The sequence below is a fragment of the Agelaius tricolor genome, unplaced genomic scaffold, assembly GCF_023055355.1.
Source record: "Agelaius tricolor isolate 1412-34295 unplaced genomic scaffold, bAgeTri1.0.p SCAF_36, whole genome shotgun sequence".
In the NCBI taxonomy this organism is placed as follows: domain Eukaryota; kingdom Metazoa; phylum Chordata; class Aves; order Passeriformes; family Icteridae; genus Agelaius; species Agelaius tricolor.
Window position 1 is genome coordinate 2311193 of NW_027269296.1, and position 17176 is coordinate 2328368.

The window sequence follows — 17176 nt, forward strand, 5'->3', positions numbered from 1 at the left end:
GAGGCACACAACAGGGTTAGTGCTGCCAGGGAGCTGCTGCAGTGAGGGTTTGTCAGTTTTACACAGCAATTCCTGAGTATCTGAATACTCAGATGCTGGGTACAGACACCCTACAATCTGCTGGGTGCAGACTTGGCTGTGGAGTGGTTGTACCTAAAAGCCTGAAGTGTCAGGGTTGAATCCAAACATGATCATTGACTGATTGTACCTAAACCCTAAAGTATCCAAATCCAAAGGAATGGCTCAATTCAAACTTGGCCATTGACTGATTGTACCTAAACCCCAAGGAGGGGTTGAATCCAAACATGACCACTGATTGATTGTATCTAAACCCTAAAGTATCCAAATCCAAAGGAATGGCTGAATCCAAACACGACCACTGACTGATTGTATCTAAACCCCAAGGAGGGGCTGAATCCAAACATGACCACTGACTGATTGTACCTAAACCCCAAGGAGGGGTTGAATCCAAACATAACCATTGACTGATTGTATCTAAACCTTAAAGTATCCAAATCCAAAGGAATGGCTGAATCCAAACACGACCACTGACTGGTTGTATCTAAACCCCAAGGAGGGGCTGAATGCAAACTTGACCATTGACTCGTTGTATCTAAAAACCTGAAGTATCAGGGTTGAATCCAAACATGATCATTGACTGATTGTACGTAAATCCCAAAGTATCTAAATCCAAAGGAAGGGCTGAATCCAAACTTGGCCATTGAGTGATTGTACTTAAATTCCAAAGTATCTAAACCCCAAGGAGAGGCTGAATCCAAACACGACCACTGATTGATTATACCTGAATCCCAAGGAAGGGCTGAATCTAAACTTGGCCCATTGACTGATTGTACCTAAAAATCTAAAGTATTGGGGCTGAATCCAAACATGACCACTGGCTGATTGTACCTAAACCCCAAAGTATTTAAACTCCAAAGAGAGGCTGAATCCATGACCATTAACTGATTGTACTTAAACCCCCAAGTATCTAAACCCCAAGGAGGAGCTAAATCCAAACTTGGCCATTGACTGATTGTATCTAAACCCCCAAAGTATCTAAATCACAAAGAGAGGATGAATCCAAGCATAACCACAGCTTGATTTTATTTAAATCCCAAAGACTGGCTTAATCCAAGCATGACCATTGACTGATTGTATCTAAATCCCAAAAACTGGTCGAATCCAATCATGACCATTGACTGATTATACCTAAATCCTAAAGACTGGCTTAATCCAGGCATGACCATTGAGTGATTACTCCTAAACCCCTAAGTGTCTAAATCCTAAAGAACGTCTGCATCCAAGCATGACCACTGACTGATCATTCCTAAACCCCAAAGCACCTAAACCCCAAAGGTGGGCTGAACCCAAGAATGACCACTGAGAAGAGAAAAAAAAGAACATTTCACTCCCAGTTCTGCCAGCTCAAGTGGCTCCATGCCAGACCAAGTGGAGGTGGCACTTGGTGACACAGCTGGGTGGGCATGGGGGCACCTGGATGAAGGTTGGACTTGAAGATCTTGGAGGTTTTCTCCAACCTTAATGATTTAATGATTCTATACCTGAAATAAAAGCAGCTGGGACATCCAGAACCCCCCCGTTCACCCAGTTCTCCCTCCAGAGAACCTCCCCCACACCAAAAGGTTGTTTGTACCCAGGGGAACCAAAGGATTTGCCAGTGGTTTCCCAAAAAATTGTTTTGTCACCCAACGCAGGAGCCTTTGGGTTCCTGAGCTCCCTGGGCCTCATGGCCATGAAGGAACAGCAACTGGGAAAAAAAAATCTTCTTTGGAAAAGAAAGAAAAGGGGGATTTAAGTTGTGATGGTGCTGAAATTGTTCATATTCCTGTCGAATACTGGGAATTAGAGTCAAAGACAGGAATGAATCTGGCAGATAAGCGAGGAGAAAAACTCATCAAAAAAAACCAGGTCTATTGCCAAGGAAGAAGTCAATTAATATTTTCCTCTGAGTTGCTTTAAATTTATGAGTGTTTAGCTAATTAGAGTCTGGCCAGGCAGATCCAAATCAGGATCGCCCTTTTCCCCTTGCTTCCCATGCAGCTCTTGCAGGAGGGAGGAGGAAACCTTCCCTGGTTTCATCAAAACCTTTGTTCTGCTGAGCTCTTTGAAGATTACAATCACAACCACGGCTGTTTCACACTCATTAGGCAGGAATTCAAGAGAACAGATCTTTAACTACTCCAAAATCCCAACCATGCTTTGCTTCACCCCTGGAGAAGGCTCAGGTCGTGCCAGTGTCTGTCCCCTCTTTGCAGCAAAAGCCTGGATGTTCCCACAGATAACTCCAGGGAGCACGTGGGTGAGAAATCCCTTCTGCTTTCCCACTGTTCCATGCATCATTTGCTATTTACTCCCATAAAATCCCCGAGTTGTTCAGTGCAGCACAAAGCTGTTACTGAAAGGATCAAGGGGCAGGAGTGTGACAGCCCCGAGCCTGTGACACGCACAGAGGGAGGATTTCCGAGCTGCCAGACGGGATTTCAGCTGCTTACACCCAGCAAAAGTGCTAAAAATGCCACTGGGAAGAATTGCTGTGGGATAAATCTCCAAATTCCCTGTGTGACTCCGGGCACGCCGCCGGGATGGGGCTGATGGTAATCCTGGGATGTGCAGGGTTCAGGCTGAGTGGGAATGCAAGGGCAGAATACAAAGTACCCACAGCAGCCAGCCAGCCCTGCCAGAGCTCTGCTCCCAAAGGAATCCTAATTCCCTGTGATATTCCCTGCTCAGAACACCCAGACTCCAAAAGCAGCTCAGGACACTCAGAACACCCCTGGGAGGGACCCGAGGACACTTCCAGAACACACCTGAACTCACCTTGGTAGACAAAATGAAAGCCTTTGGCTGTGGATTGACCCTTGGAGCTGAATTTGATGAGGATCTGGTTGGTGGTGGCCAATGGCAAAGATTCCCCTGGATGGGGAGGAGGGAAAACGGGAGAGAGAGGTGAAGGAATGAGCCACAGGGAGCAGGGGTTGGGTGTCAGCTGTGCCAAAGCTGCTGTCCCCAGCAGGGACAGGGACAGGGGACAGGGAGAGGGGACAGGGAGCAGCTCCCTACCTGAGTGAGAGCCTGAGAGGGAGCTGAGCAGCCGTGAGTGCTCTGTGGGGCCGTCGTGCACCTCCACCACGTCATTGAGCGCCGTCTGGAAAAAGGCAAACTGCCCGAAGAGCACTGCGGGGACAGGGACAGGGACAGGGCTGGCACCGGCCACTGCTGTCCCCAGCATCGCCACCCTGCTGTCCCCAGTGCCACCACACTGCTGTCCTCAGTGCCACCATGCTGCCATGCACTGCTGTCCCCAGCATCGCCATGCTGCTGTCCCCAGTGCCACCACGCTGCTGTCCCCAGTGCCACCACACTGCTGTCCCCAGTGCTACCACGTTGCTGTCCCCAGTGCCACCACACTGCTGTGCCACTGCTGTCCCCAGCATCACCACACTGCTGCCCCCAGTGCCACCACACTGCTGTCCCCAGTGCTACCACGTTGCTGTCCCCAGTGCCACCACACTGCTGTCCCCAGTGCTACCACGTTGCTGTCCCCAGTGCCACCACACTGCTGTCCCCAGCATCGCCACCCTGCTGTCCCCAGTGCTACCACGTTGCTGTCCCCAGTGCCACCACACTGCTGCCCCCAGTGCTACCACGTTGCTGTCCCCAGTGCCACCACACTGCTGCCCCCAGTGCTATCACGTTGCTGTCCCCAGTGCTATCACGTTGCTGTCCCCATTGCCACCATGCTGCCATCCCACTGATGTCCCCAGCATCGCCACCCTGCTGTCCCCAGTGCCACCACACTGCTGCCCCCAGTGTCATCACGCTACTGTCCCCAGTGTCATCACGCTACTGTCCCCATATTGCTGTCCCCAGCATCATCACGCTGCTGTCCCCAGTGCCACCACGCTGCTGTCCCACTGATGTCCCCAGCATCACCACACTGCTGTCCCCAATGTCACCACACTGCTGTCCCCAGTGTCACCACACTACTGTCCACTGCATCATCACACTGCTGTCCCCACATTGCTGTCCCCACTGCCATCCCACTGCTGTCTCACTCCCATCCCCCTGCCACCATACTGCCATCCCATTGCTGTCCCCACTGATGACCCCACTGCTGTCCCTACACCGCCCTGCACAGCCAGGCCATGGGGCCAAGGCATTTTCTTGGAACCCCAGAACCCCCTGAGCTGAAGCAGAGCCCAAGGAGCATCCAGCCCAACCCCTGGCCCTGCCCAGCACCCCCAGGATTCCCAGCATTCCAAACTGGGATCTGTTTTCCCAGCACAGTCTCTGTCCTGTGTTTCAGCTGCCTTTATTCCAGCCTGGAAAAATGGGAGCCCTTTATTTATCCCCAAATTCCAGAGGCAGCACCAGCTTTCCCTGGATTCATTAACACATGTTCCCACTGATTCCCAGCCCACTGGGAATTTTCATCCCCTTTCCCTGCCTAGGGAACACGAGGTGCAGAATTCCACTGAGGAACAATAATTATTGATTAGCTGTAATGGACAAAATTGGACAAATCCAGAATCTTCTCTGACTCCAGCACGAAGAGCACCCAACAGCACCTCTTGCTACTCTCCCATCTGCCTTATCTCCAGTTCTGGATGAAGTTATAAAAATTATCATTAAAAACCCAGCAAATAAGGAGAGAATCCCATAAAAATTCCAAGCATGGTACCATAGTCCTTGGGCACGACGATGGAGTACAGGCACACCTGGCCACTGGTGTAGTTTTGGGGATAATTTGGGGACAGGACGACTCCATCTGAGCCTGTGTACTGCCCTCCACAGGGAGCTGCAAGGGAAAAGGATCATGGAGCACCCCTGGAGCCTGGAAATGTCCCCAGCCACCATTCCCTGCTCCAGATGCTGCTCCCTGAAAGTTCTCATTGAAAAAAATCAGGTTTATCCCACCCTGACCTTGTGCTGGCTCCACGTGGAATTATCAAACCGCTAATTAATGTGAGATTTGCACTGTTCCCCACCTCACAGCTGGGCATGAGCTCCTTTTGCCACCTTTCCCTCAGTTTTCCCTGACAGAGCCTTCCCAAATTAGGGATTTCACTCCTTCCCCCCATCAGCTGCCTCTTGATCCCCTTCTCAGCATGGGTCTGACTGCAAACCATGGAGTCAGAAAAGAAAACAAAAAAAACCACAGAGAAACCCTAAGGAAAAACCCCTTGTTTTGTCACTGAGCTCTGCCCCTGCTCAGCAACACCCAAGACTGAGGGTTTGGATTAGCAAGGATCAGGTTTAGCCAGGGTTTAAGTGGATTCCTGATTCCTGCCCTGTGCCAGGCACTGAATCAGCCATGTCCAGTTTCCTGTCTGTCTCCAAAAAAACCCTCAAGAAAACCCCCAGAAATCAGCTCTTCCTGTTAAATAAAAAGCTGCTAAACCCCTGAAAAACAATGAAAACTAATTCCTGGTAAAACCCCTAAAAAAATTCTGGAAAAACGGAGAAAACCCCTCTGAATTAAGCCCCAGTTTTCCATAGGGGATGCATTGAGGGCTCCAGCTCTGGGCAGATCCTGCCCCCAGCCCCTTTCCCGTGGGATTTACCTGTACAGGTGGGGCGTGGCTTGTTCCAGGTGGGTTTCCCATCCCCTCCCATGACACAGGTGAGGGTGGGGCCCCCCTCAATGTCGTAGCCCCCATCACAGTAGAAGGTGATGGTGGAACCCAGCTTCAGGTCTGTGCCCACCCTGGTGCCATTCTTGATGGACCCTGGGTCAAAGCAGGACTCCCGGGGGTTCTCTGCAGGGAAAGAGATGAAATTTTTAAAAAGTATTAAAAAAAAATTAGAAAAAAATTAAATTCCCAGGATTTTTATTCCTCTGCTGTTTTGATCAGTGAAATGGGAGTTTTTTAGGTCTTTTTTTTTCACCTGGGAATATGTGGGATTTTCACAAGGACTGGCACCGTTGGCAGGGTGTGGATTTGGGATTTGGTTTGGATTCTGGCTGCTCCAGGCCCTCCCCTGGGAGAAGGGAGGCTCCAGTTCCCACGCAGGCACCCAAAATCCAACCTCCCTGTTTTGGGAGCCACAGACACTGCCCATCACACACCTGTACCCTCAGCCTTTGAATCCTGAAACCCTGGCTTCTCCTGGGCTCACTGGGGTCTTGATGCACGATCCAAACCAAAACCTTCATTTCACACAATCCCAGCATTGCTGAGGCTGGAAATTCCCTTCAGGATCCTCGAGTCCAAGCTGTGACCCATGCCCACCTTGTCACCAGCCCAGAGCACTGAGTGCCACGAGGACAAATCATATTTGACATGGGGAGGTCCTGACACAGAGAAATCCTGGATTCCCCATCCCTGGAAGGGTCCAAGGCCAGGCTGGATGGAACTGGGAGCACTCTGGGATGGTGGAAGTGTCCTTGCCTATGGATGGGTTTTAAGGTCCTTTCCAACCCCAAACCACTCTGGGATTCTTTCATTTATTCCTTGGACACCTCCAGGGGTGGGGATTCCTCCCCTTCCAAGGCCTGACACCTTTTCCATGCAGAGATTCCTGCTCCTATCCAACCTGAGCCTCTCCTGGCACAACCTGAGGCTGTTCCCTCTCATCCTGTCCCTGCTCCCTGGGAGCAGAGGCCAAACCCCACCTTGCTCCACCCTCCTGGCAGGTAGAGAGGGAAAAAACTCTCTGCCCTGCAGAGTTTAAAATCCCATTTCCACATAAAAATTCCAGGGAACATTACAGAGCTGTCAGGACTTAGATATTTCTTTCCTTCTTCTTCTTCTTCTTCTTCTAACAGCTTTTTTTGAGGTTTTTCTTTATTATTTTTTCCTGCTTGCAATATAATTAGAGGCTTTGATTAATCCTGCTCTTTTGTCATTTGGAAATTGCTCATTAAAGACAAGGGCTTTTCTGAGAGCAGTGGCTCAGGGAACAATTCAAGTGTGCTTAAGCATGAAATCAGGGGCTCTCAGATTTTGGGGAAGGTGTGGAAGGAGAAACAGGAAACTGTAAAGCCCACAGGTTTTGCTTTTGCTTCTCTGCATAAAAAATCAGATGATCCCATGGTTTCCTGTCCACAGCAGCTGCACCAGGGGATCCAAATGAATGGGGCACAAAAAGATGGGAATTTTTTTTTTCCCCAGAGCATCAATTCCCTGTTTTGGGAGCCACAGACTGGTGAAACCCCACTGCCCATCACACATTTGTATCCTCAGCCTTTAAATCCTGAAATCCTGGCTTCTCCTGGCTCTGTGGGGTCTTGATGCACAAATTTTGGACACTTTGAGCACCACTTTTCCTCTTTTCCTGTTTCACTCCTTTCCTCTTCACCTCCCTTTCTCCTCCCACTGCTTTGGGTGAGATGGACTCTCCCTCCTTTTCCCTCTGCTTTGGGGGTGCCAAAAGACTGGAATTCCACCTGGGATTCCCCCTGAAAACTCCACAGCATCTAGAGCCTCTCCACTTGCTCCAAAGAGGTGGAATAATCTGGGAATAAGCAGAGAGAAAGCCCCAGGGAGCTGCTGGTGGGGTCTTGAGGCACAAATTCTGGACACTTTTGAGCATCACTTTTCCTTTTTCATTCCTCTTCACCTCCCTCTCTCCTCCCACTGCTTTGGGCAAGAGGAACTCTCTTCCTTCTTTTCTTCACCCTCTGCTTTGGGGGTGTAAAAACACCAGAAAACTCCCTGGAGTTTTCCACAGCATCAAGAGCCTCTCCACTTGTTCCAAAGAGGCAGAATAATCTGGGAATAAGCAGAGGGAAAGCCCCAGGGAGCTGCTGGTGGGGTCTTGATGCACAAATTTTGGACCCTTTGAGCACCACTTTTCCTCTTTTCCTGTTTCACTCCATTCCTCTTGACCTCCCTCTCTCTTCCCACTGCTTTGGGCAAGAGGAACTTTCTTCCTTCTTTTCTCCACCCTCTTCTTCGGGGGTGCCAAAACACCAGAATTCCCCCTGGAAGTTTTCTACAACATCTAAAGCCTCTCCACCTGCTCCAAAGGGGTGGAATAATCTGGGAATAAGCAGAGGGAAAGCCCCAGGGAGCTTCTGAGCCCTCACCTGTGTACTCGATGACGAAGCCGGCGTTGCTGACGGAGGCGTCGCTCCGGAACGCCAGGAAAAGGCTGTTGCTGCTGCTCTCGATCCTCTCGGGGAGCTGGGAGCCATAAAAACTCCCAATCAGGGGGCTCAGGGAGTCAGGCCCGTCGTAGATGTGCAGGAAATCATAGCCAGGCTCCAGGCTGAAGCTGCAAAAGCAAAGGAGGAGAGCTCGGGGTCAGGACACGTCGCTGGAGAATTTCGAGTTGAGGGCCTGGGATGTGGGAGCCCAGGGCAGGGATTGGCTGCTCCTGCTCCAAAATCCTGCCAGGCAGAGGAAATTCCTGCCTCCATTCCTGTGTGAGGAATCCCAGAGTGGGGACGGAGTCAAGAGACAGAACCTGAGCTGGAGCTGCTGCAGGGACTCCTGGGCTGTGCCACATCATGTCCTGTTGTATTTGTGGGGTGCCCCGTGGCAGGAAGGAGTGATGAATCTGACTCCATGTTCTCAGAAGGCTCATTTATTATTTTATGATACTTTATTATATTAAAGAATGCTATACTAAACTATGCTAAAGAATATAGAAGGCTAAAGAGATAATAATGAAAACTCCTGACTCTTTCCAGAGCCCTGACACAGCTTGGCCCCGATTGGCCAAAAAGTGAAAACAACTCACACCAGAAACCAATGAAACAATCACCTGTGGGTAAACCATCTCCAAACACATTCCAATGCAGCAAAACACAGGAGAAGCAAATGAGATAAGAATTGTTTTCCTTTTTCTCTGAGGCTTCTCAGCTTCCCAGGAGAAGAATCCTGGGCAAAGGGATTTTTCCAGAAAATGCGACTGTGACAATGTTCTGTGACAATGTTCTCCCCTCCAAAGAGGAGCTGCAGCTGGAATATGAGCATCTCCCCTCCAAAAAAAGTCTGGGAACAGATTGTCCAGGGGCATGGTACGGCTCCATCAGCTTTGGGTTGGTTCCTTTGCAGAGTTCAGACTCCACACCCAGATCATCTCTCCCCTCTCTGTGGCCATGGCACCAAACCATGCGGGCCCTCCCCAGGGCCATGGCACCAACCCCTTGTGTACTCACACGTTGAACACCAGGGCAATGACATAGTCAGGGGACACTGTCAGCTTCCAGTCACACTCCTTCCCTGGGGGATACGGCTCCGGGTACTGCGGGGACAGGATCACCCCAGCCGGGCCCGTCAGGATCCCGCCACACGGAGCTGCAGGAAAACCACCAGGGGTGAGCCTTTTGTGAAAAATGCATGCATCTTATGACTGGCTTTTTGCAAATATTCAAATGAGTATTAGATGTGTTGTGTTAGAAAGTGATGCTGTATTCATTTTCTTAAGTACTGTGTTAAATATAGTTTTAGGTTATAATAAAATGTTAAAATAGAAATGATGCTATGTAGGATATTTTTTTAAAGAAAGGACTTGCACTGAGATAGCAGCCACAGGACACCTGAATCTTTCAGAGAAAAAGAATTTATTGCCCTCTTATCAGAAGAAACAAAATTCTTCCCGCCTCGAAGGTTCTGTTAGGATTCAGAGGAAGAAGCTGACACTGCCCAGACAGAATCCTATGTTTGAATGGAATTTATGCATCATGGATGAGGTGTATGAATATGCAACAGGCTGTTGATTTTAAGGGTTAATCCTCTGTTAACGTGGGTCCTTTTTCAGGCTTGTGCTGCCCAGAAAAATTATCCCGACTGTCCACAACTCTTTGTATTTATTGTCTCATATTGTCCTAATTCAATTTGTACAAATTATTATTACTCTAATTGTATCACTATTTTTTATAACCATTTTATTACTATTAAACTTTTAAAATTTTAAAAACAAGCGACTGGCGTTTTTCACAATTTGGAGCACACAGACTTCCAAAGCACCAAATGGGAAGCAGGGATGGAATAAAATAAAGGAGATATGATAGACAGGGAGGCTTGAGATAGCACAGAATCCTGGGGTATTTTAGTGGGAAGTGACCCTGAGGCTGACCGTGTGCCACGAGGTTGTGGTGGCTCTGCCAGGTGACAGCTCTGCCATTCCACAGGGGACAAAAACCACAAACAGAGCTCTGGATGCCACCAGGACCTTCCTAAAATCCATAAGTGAGGAGCCAGGAGGGGAGAGAGAGGGAGAAATTCCACTTTTCTGCTGCGTTTATGGAAGTCCCTGTCAAGGCCTGCTCGCCTGTAACGAGGTGAAAACGCGTCTGGGCCTAAATGGCTCCGTGGTGTTTACTCCACTTCCCAGCACATTAAATGCCAAGCTGATTGAAAAATCAATTATTGCTTTTTTTTAAGGCTGAAAGTGCCTGCTCGTGTTTCTCACCGTGGCAAAACATGACTGGTATTTTTCCTGTCAGTTTTTCATGCAGGCTCCTTGTGAGGGCTCTGAGAATTCCCAGATTGGCCCTCACGTATTTGGGGGTGAAAGGAAGGGTCTGAGAGCAGCTACAGAGTGGGAAATGAGCTGGGATGGGACAAAAATGATGGGATAAATCTTGGAAACATTTTTCCATGAAGGAGTGAGCACGTGGAATTGCCCTTTGGGCTTTGAGAAAGAAAAATATCAGGTAAAACCCAGTGGGGCTGGTCTAGAAATGCCATAGTAGGGATTAGAGAGCTTTTTCAAGTCTAAAAATGGAGAAATGTTATCCTTCTGGGACACACCAGGAAACCACAGCACAGACATGGAAAATTTGGCTGAAAGTCCCCCAAAAATGCCTTGGAAGGACCCACCAGTATCTCTTCTGTGCCCATTCACCCCAGTTTTAACCCCAAGGGTGCTTTTTCTTCCCAGACTGTAACATCAGGGGAAAACTCCGCAGAAACTGAAATCTAAGGACTCATTTTTGAAAAGCCTGAGGGAGACAAGTGTTCAACACCCTCGGATTCCTTTGAAAATCCCATCCAGAGTCTCCAAAGGGTTTTAAGCAGGAGCTGGACCCAGCCAGTGCTGCCTGGGATTGGGAGAGATGCAAACTTCAAATGGCCCAAACCTCCCGGGGCTCTCCCAGCCCTGATTGTTCCACAGTTGTGCCACGAAGAGGGGAAAACACATCTGAAATGCTAAAGACCCCAAATCAGCCCTAAATTTAACACTGAATTTTTCCCAGTTTAGCTCCAACCAAGCTGCCTCTCCCCCAGTTACTGATATTTCACTGATTATTCCTCCAAATCCTTTGTCACTTCATATTAAAATTGGCTGGGGAAAAAAACTATAAACAATTGAAGTATAATTTGAAGTACAATTTGAAGTGTTAGAAAATCAGCTTTTCAAATCACAGCTCTGAAGACCTGAAGGGTATTTAAAAAAATATTCCTTAATTTTTTATGATGTGTGGAGTGAAATTTTACAACAGGGTTCAGGACAGGGACCTGTGTCCATGGATTCAGGACATGGATCTGTGTCTATGAGTTCAGGTCACAGATCTGTGTCCATGGGCTCAGGTCATGGATCTGTTTCCATAGGTTCAGGACACGGATCTGTGTCCATGTGCCCAGATCATGGATCTGTGCCCATGTGCCCAGATCATGGATCTGCATCCCTGGGCTCAAATCATGAATCTGTGTCCATGGATTCAGGTCACAGATCTGTGTCCATGGGCTCAGAACAGGGGTCTGTGTCCATGGATTCAGATCATGGATCTGTGTCTGTGTGTGCCAGGACATGGCCCTTTGTCCATGGATTCAGCACAGGGATGTGTGTCCATGTGCCCAGGACATAGATCTGCATTCCTGGGCTCAGACCATGAATCTGTGTCCATGGGTTCAGATCACACATCTGTGTCTGTGTGCCCAGGTCATGGATCTGTGTCCCTGTGCCAGGACAGGAGCCTGTGTCCATGCATTCAGATCTGTGTCCCTGTGCCCAGACCATGGATCTGTGTCCCTGTGCCAGGACAGGAGCCTGTGTCCATGCATTCAGATCTGTGTCCCTGTGCCCAGACCATGGATCTGTGTCCCTGTGCCAGGACAGGAGCCTGTATCCATAGATTCAGATCTGTGTCCCTGTGCCCAGGTCATGGATCTGTGTCCCTGTGCCAGGACAGGAGCCTGTGTCTCAGATCTGTGTCTGTGTTCCCAGACCATGGATCTGTGTCCCTGTGCCAGGACAGGAGCCTGTGTCCATGCATTCAGATCTGTGTCCCTGTGCCAGGACAGGAGCCTGTGTCTCAGATCTGTGTCCCCGTGCCCAGGTCATGGATCTGTGCCCGTACCTGTGCAGGTGGGTGGGTCTGGCTGCCAGAAGAACCTGTTCTGGATCTGCACACAGGTGATCTGGGCCTCCCCTTGCAGGGTGTAGCCAGGGTTGCACTGGAAGGTGATGGAGTCCCCGGCCTCTCTGCTGTCCCCGCTCCGGCTCCCATTCTGGGGGATTCCTGGGTCATTGCAGGAGGTGGCTGTGGACACTGCAGGCAATTAAAAGCACTCTTGATTATCAATGTTGATTTAACACCAGGCCTGCAGCACTGCCTGTCCTCAGGCTCTGTCCTTACCCAGACATCCAGGCCATGCCTTGTTTCCCCATCCCTTCTCCCTCAGCATCCCACAAAGTTCCCCCACACACAAAAAGTGCTTTTCCCTTTGCTCTGAGCATCTGCCACTCCAGCTGGGAAAGGCTCTGGGGACCAGCAAGTTCAAGAGCAGCACCCAGGGAGCAGCTTTGATGTAGAATTGTGCACATGGCTGTTTACTCCATCAGGCCAGACACCCACTGATCTTCCACGGTGCTTTTGGAGAGTTCTGTGCCAAGGCACATGCTGCAAAATCAACTCAGCCACCAGCACTTCACGCTTTCCCCTGAGTGCCAGAGAAATTTAGCCTCAAGATCTGTGAAGCATCAAGCCTGACCTTTCAGAAATGTGTTTGTTTCCTTTCCAGACTTGTTGCTGCCTCTCTTTGAGGCCTGAGATGTCCCCTGAGCTGGGGACAGGCAAAGCTTTGCTGCTGCCTGAGCTCAAGGTCTGCCAACAGCACAAGGATTTACCAGCAGGGAAAATCCTGGAGTAATAGGAGTTTTGTGAGCTTATCCACCTCATTAAAGCTCCCAAGATCCCAAAGTGGACAGGTCTGAGCTCAGGTCTGGCTGCTTAGTCACACCTGCTGAACAAAGGCTTTGAGCAGGAGCAGTCAATAAAGCCCAGCTCCAGATCAGGAGCTTATTTCCTGCTAAGTTGATGAGAGTCTGTTACAGCCAGGCAGTTTAGAGAAAGCTGCTCTTGAAAGAGCCAGAGGAAATCCCTCTCTTTCTGTGCAGCTGGAGATAAGGAAGTTAACAGCCCAGGCTGGTCCTTCCTGGCAGGATGAGACACAAATCTGGCAAAAAAACCCAGGATGGCATCGCTGTGCTGGGTGACACAAAGCTCTGCCTCTGTCTGGGTCACCCCAAAGGTCTGAAACCCAGCAGAAATTCTCCCCAAAATGGTGCCTTGTTCCCCAACCAAGCAAGACACCCTAGACAGAAAGTTATGGGAAAAAAAAAAACCCCAAACTTGGGAAGATGTTTCAATGTGTGTCAGTCCAGGCAAAGCCACACCATCACTCACCCAGCCACTCCCTGTTTATTATCACTCCAAACCAGCTGCACAAACCTGGAACACTCTGTAAATATTGGAATATATCACCCTAAATAATTGAAATGGACGCGTTTGCAGGGCTGAGGTTTGGTCGGGGTTTCCCTCTGGGTCTGGTCAGGTTTTTGAGCCCATCCCACCTGAGAACTGGATGGCAAAGCCCTGCTTGCTGGTGAAGAAGTCGGTGTTGAACTGCAGGATGACGGAGTTGAAGGTGCTGTGGATGTCCCCAGGCAGCCCCGAGCCGCTCATCTCCTTCAGCAGGATCCCGTTCTCCACCGGCCCGTCCCAGATCCGCAGCACGTCGTGGAACTCCTCCGTGTGGAAAACCATGAAATGGAGCCTGAGGGGCAAAAAAACACCCGAAATTCAGGCCTGGAGTGTGGTTTGTTGTGGCATTTTTTGAGTCCCCCGTTGTTGGGAGGAATTTGATTGAATTTGACTCCATGTTTTTAGAAGGCTAATTGATTATTTTATGTTGTTATATTATATAAATTATACTAAATGTTGTGTTGTTATATTATATAAATTATACTAAACTATACTAAAGAATAGAGAAAGGATACAGACAGAAAGCTAAAAGATAAAAATGAATCTTGTGACTCTTTCCAGACTCCGACACAGCCTGACTGTGATTGGTTTGTCACTGCCCCATTTTCCCTCTGGCACAACAAAATCAGGCCAACCATGGGCAACTCAACCCCAGTGTGAAACGGGGACAGAAACCTAGAAACAGAAAAAAAAAAAAAAACCTGTAAAAAATAAACCCATCAGGTGCTGTGCTGAAATCCCTGCCAGCCCACAGAGGCAAACAGGGAAGCTTTCACTTGGCTGCATTCCCATTTATCTGGGGCAAACATAAATAAATCAGGGGAGAGCCATAAAAAAAAAAAGGGGGAGAAAAAAAAAAAAGAAGAAAAAAAAAGCCCCACTGCAAAATCCTCAGCAACAAAATGATGCCCAGAGAAGCTGGGAGAAACCAAAAGAGCTGAATCATAAATCTCCCAAGCAGAGACCTTGAGCAAAGAGAAATAAAGGCAGGCTTGAGGAAAATCAGGATGGATGGTGCAGAGCTGTTCTCCACGGCTGCCTTGGTGTGATTACGTTTGTTCCCAGCCTTAACTGGGCCCAGTGAGCCAGAACTGCTGGGGAAAAACTCATCCCTGGAGACCTTGGGATGAGGGAGAGGCTGCCAGAGGTTGAGCTGGGCTGGGGGCACACCCTGGGACTGCCAGCAGCAGCTCCAGGGCTGCCTAAACCACCCCCTTTTATCTGAGAAAAAACAAATCCAGGGGCAGAACACCTGGATCCAGGTGATCAGGCTGGAATCTGCTGAGATATCAGATCTGGAGTTCCCTGGAGCAAATCCATCTATTCCACAGGCACATCTCAGCTTTTCCCCTCAGCCTGAGACCAGGCACAGCCCCTGCTGCAGCAGACAATGGAGGGGAAAGGAGTTTCATTCCTGAGGGGAAAGGAGTTTCATTCCTGAGGGGAAAGGAGTTTCATTCCTGAAGGGAAAGGAATTTTATTCCTGAGGGGAAAGGAGTTTTATTCCTGAAGGGAAAGGAATTTCATTCCTGAGGGGAAAGGAATTTCATTCCTGAGGGGAAAGGAGTTTTATTCCTGAGGGGAAAGGAATTTTATTCCTGAGGGGAAAGGAATTTTATTCCTGAGGGGAAAGGAGTTTTACTCCTGAAGGGAAAGGAATTTTATTCCTGAGGGGAAAGGAATTCTATTCCTGAGGTGAAAGGAGTTTCATTCCTGAAGGGAATGGAGTTCTATTCCTGGACTCTGACAATCCCAATTTCCCAATTACAGGCATGGAAATGCAGTAAAAAAAAAACAAACAAAAAACCCAAACAAACCAACAAAAAACCCAAACAAACAAACAAACCCCCCCCCCCCAAAAACAAAACAAAACAAAACCCCAAAAAAACCCAAGCCAAACCACAAAAAACCCAAAAAAACCCCCAAAAATAACCCCAAAAAAACCAAACCAAACCAAAACAAAAACAAACACCAAAACCCCAACAAAAACAAAACAAAACCAACAACCAAATTAGAAACTGGGGAGATTATATTTATGTAAATGTAAGTGTGAGAGTGGGGAAGTTCTGCCAGCTTAGCAAGGAGCAGAGAGGAGAGCCCAGCTCTGCCCTGAGAGTGTGAGCAACCCTTGATCCCTGTGGGTCCCTGCCAGCTCTGGGCATTTTCTCTCTGCTGTTTTCAGATGGAACTCTGGAAGGTGGAACCTGTCAATACCCATGAAAGTGGCACGAATTAACAACATCAGTGGATTTTTACAACACTGGGATCAAGGATGGGCCACAACCCACCCCTGCCATGTCTCCGTGTCCCCTGCTCCCAGCTGGTCCAGGAATTTCCACCCATTTCCCAGCACAACCTCCTGCTTTTCCTCCACCTTTGTCCTCTCCCCCAGCCCAAGCAAGGCACTCCCAGCCCCAAACCAATCCCCTCTGCAAGAGCAGCCCTTTCCCTTCCATGGCTCTAAGGTGCAGACTCATTTTTCTCCCTGTCTCACCCCCCTGCCCTTCCCCTCGTGCTGTGCAGATACAGCTTCATTCCAAAAGCTCTGGTGATTAATTTTCATGTAAGTTATAAATGAGAGCTTTATACAATTGTATCATGCGTGAAGAGGATTATTTTTCCAATGGATTACCATAAAAATGAAGTTGCTGGGAATGTGCTCTCCCCAGTCCCCTGAGATCAGCTGTGCTGCTGCTGGAGCTGGGAGATGAAAGGGGCAGGGAGAGGAGCTCTGATCTCTGGGAAAGGCAGGGTCACCAGGTGTGTGTGGCTCTGACACCTTCTGGAACCTTCTCCTTTCACTGCTGGCCTCTTCCAAGCCTTTGGCTGGTCCCAAATCTCTGCTCATGTGGGTGCTTTTAGGGATTACAACAGCAAAGTTGCTGAAGCAGCCTTTGGATGGGGTTGGAAAAGGGACCTCTCTACTCTGGCCTATAAAAACCTTTTCCAGGAGAATAAAAATAGAGGAGATTTCAAGTGGAAGTTGCCTGTGCAGGGATTCAGCTGCTTTGGCTGTGCTTTTTCTCCTCTGTTCACACCCAAGCCCATCCATTATTGAGCCATTCTGAAGGACAGAGCTAATGGAGGGAATTTCTGCATTAAATAAAAATGAAAACACCAGCCCAAACCTGTCTCCAGCAGAACTCCACGGGCTAAAAGCAGCACAGAGCTCACCCTGAGGGACAGGCTGGGCTGGAGAGGTGATGGGTGCTGAGGCAGCAGGGAGGAGAAAATGGGACTGAGAGGGAAGGAATTCAGGATGGAACAGCCACGGGCTTGGGATGAGCCAGGAATGGCTGAGAAGCACTGGGAACTCTGATAGAAGAGGATTATTATTATTATTATTATTATTATTATTATTATTATTATTATTATTATTATTATTATTATTACCATCATCATCATCATCATTATTGTTGCTGTTGTTATTTAGAACTTTTAAGGTGCATTTCTCCCTCTCAAATCCCACTCAGTCAAAGCTTGGCTTGCCCA

At 48.8% G+C, this 17176-nt stretch overlaps 1 protein-coding gene across 2 annotated transcripts in view; it reads right to left on the reverse strand.

The window, feature by feature from the left end:
- CSMD2 (CUB and Sushi multiple domains 2) overlaps positions 1-17176 on the reverse strand; it is a 263996-nt gene that overhangs the window by 54425 nt on the left and 192395 nt on the right. For both annotated transcript variants that reach the window (XM_071453356.1, XM_071453355.1), the window contains 8 exons: positions 13774-13976; positions 12278-12469; positions 9131-9269; positions 8054-8241; positions 5586-5780; positions 4703-4819; positions 3082-3195; positions 2839-2934 (listed from right to left, as the gene is read on the reverse strand). In XM_071453356.1, coding sequence (XP_071309457.1) covers positions 2839-2934; positions 3082-3195; positions 4703-4819; positions 5586-5780; positions 8054-8241; positions 9131-9269; positions 12278-12469; positions 13774-13976 — 1244 coding nt within the window. The remainder of the gene's footprint in view (positions 1-2838; positions 2935-3081; positions 3196-4702; positions 4820-5585; positions 5781-8053; positions 8242-9130; positions 9270-12277; positions 12470-13773; positions 13977-17176) is intronic.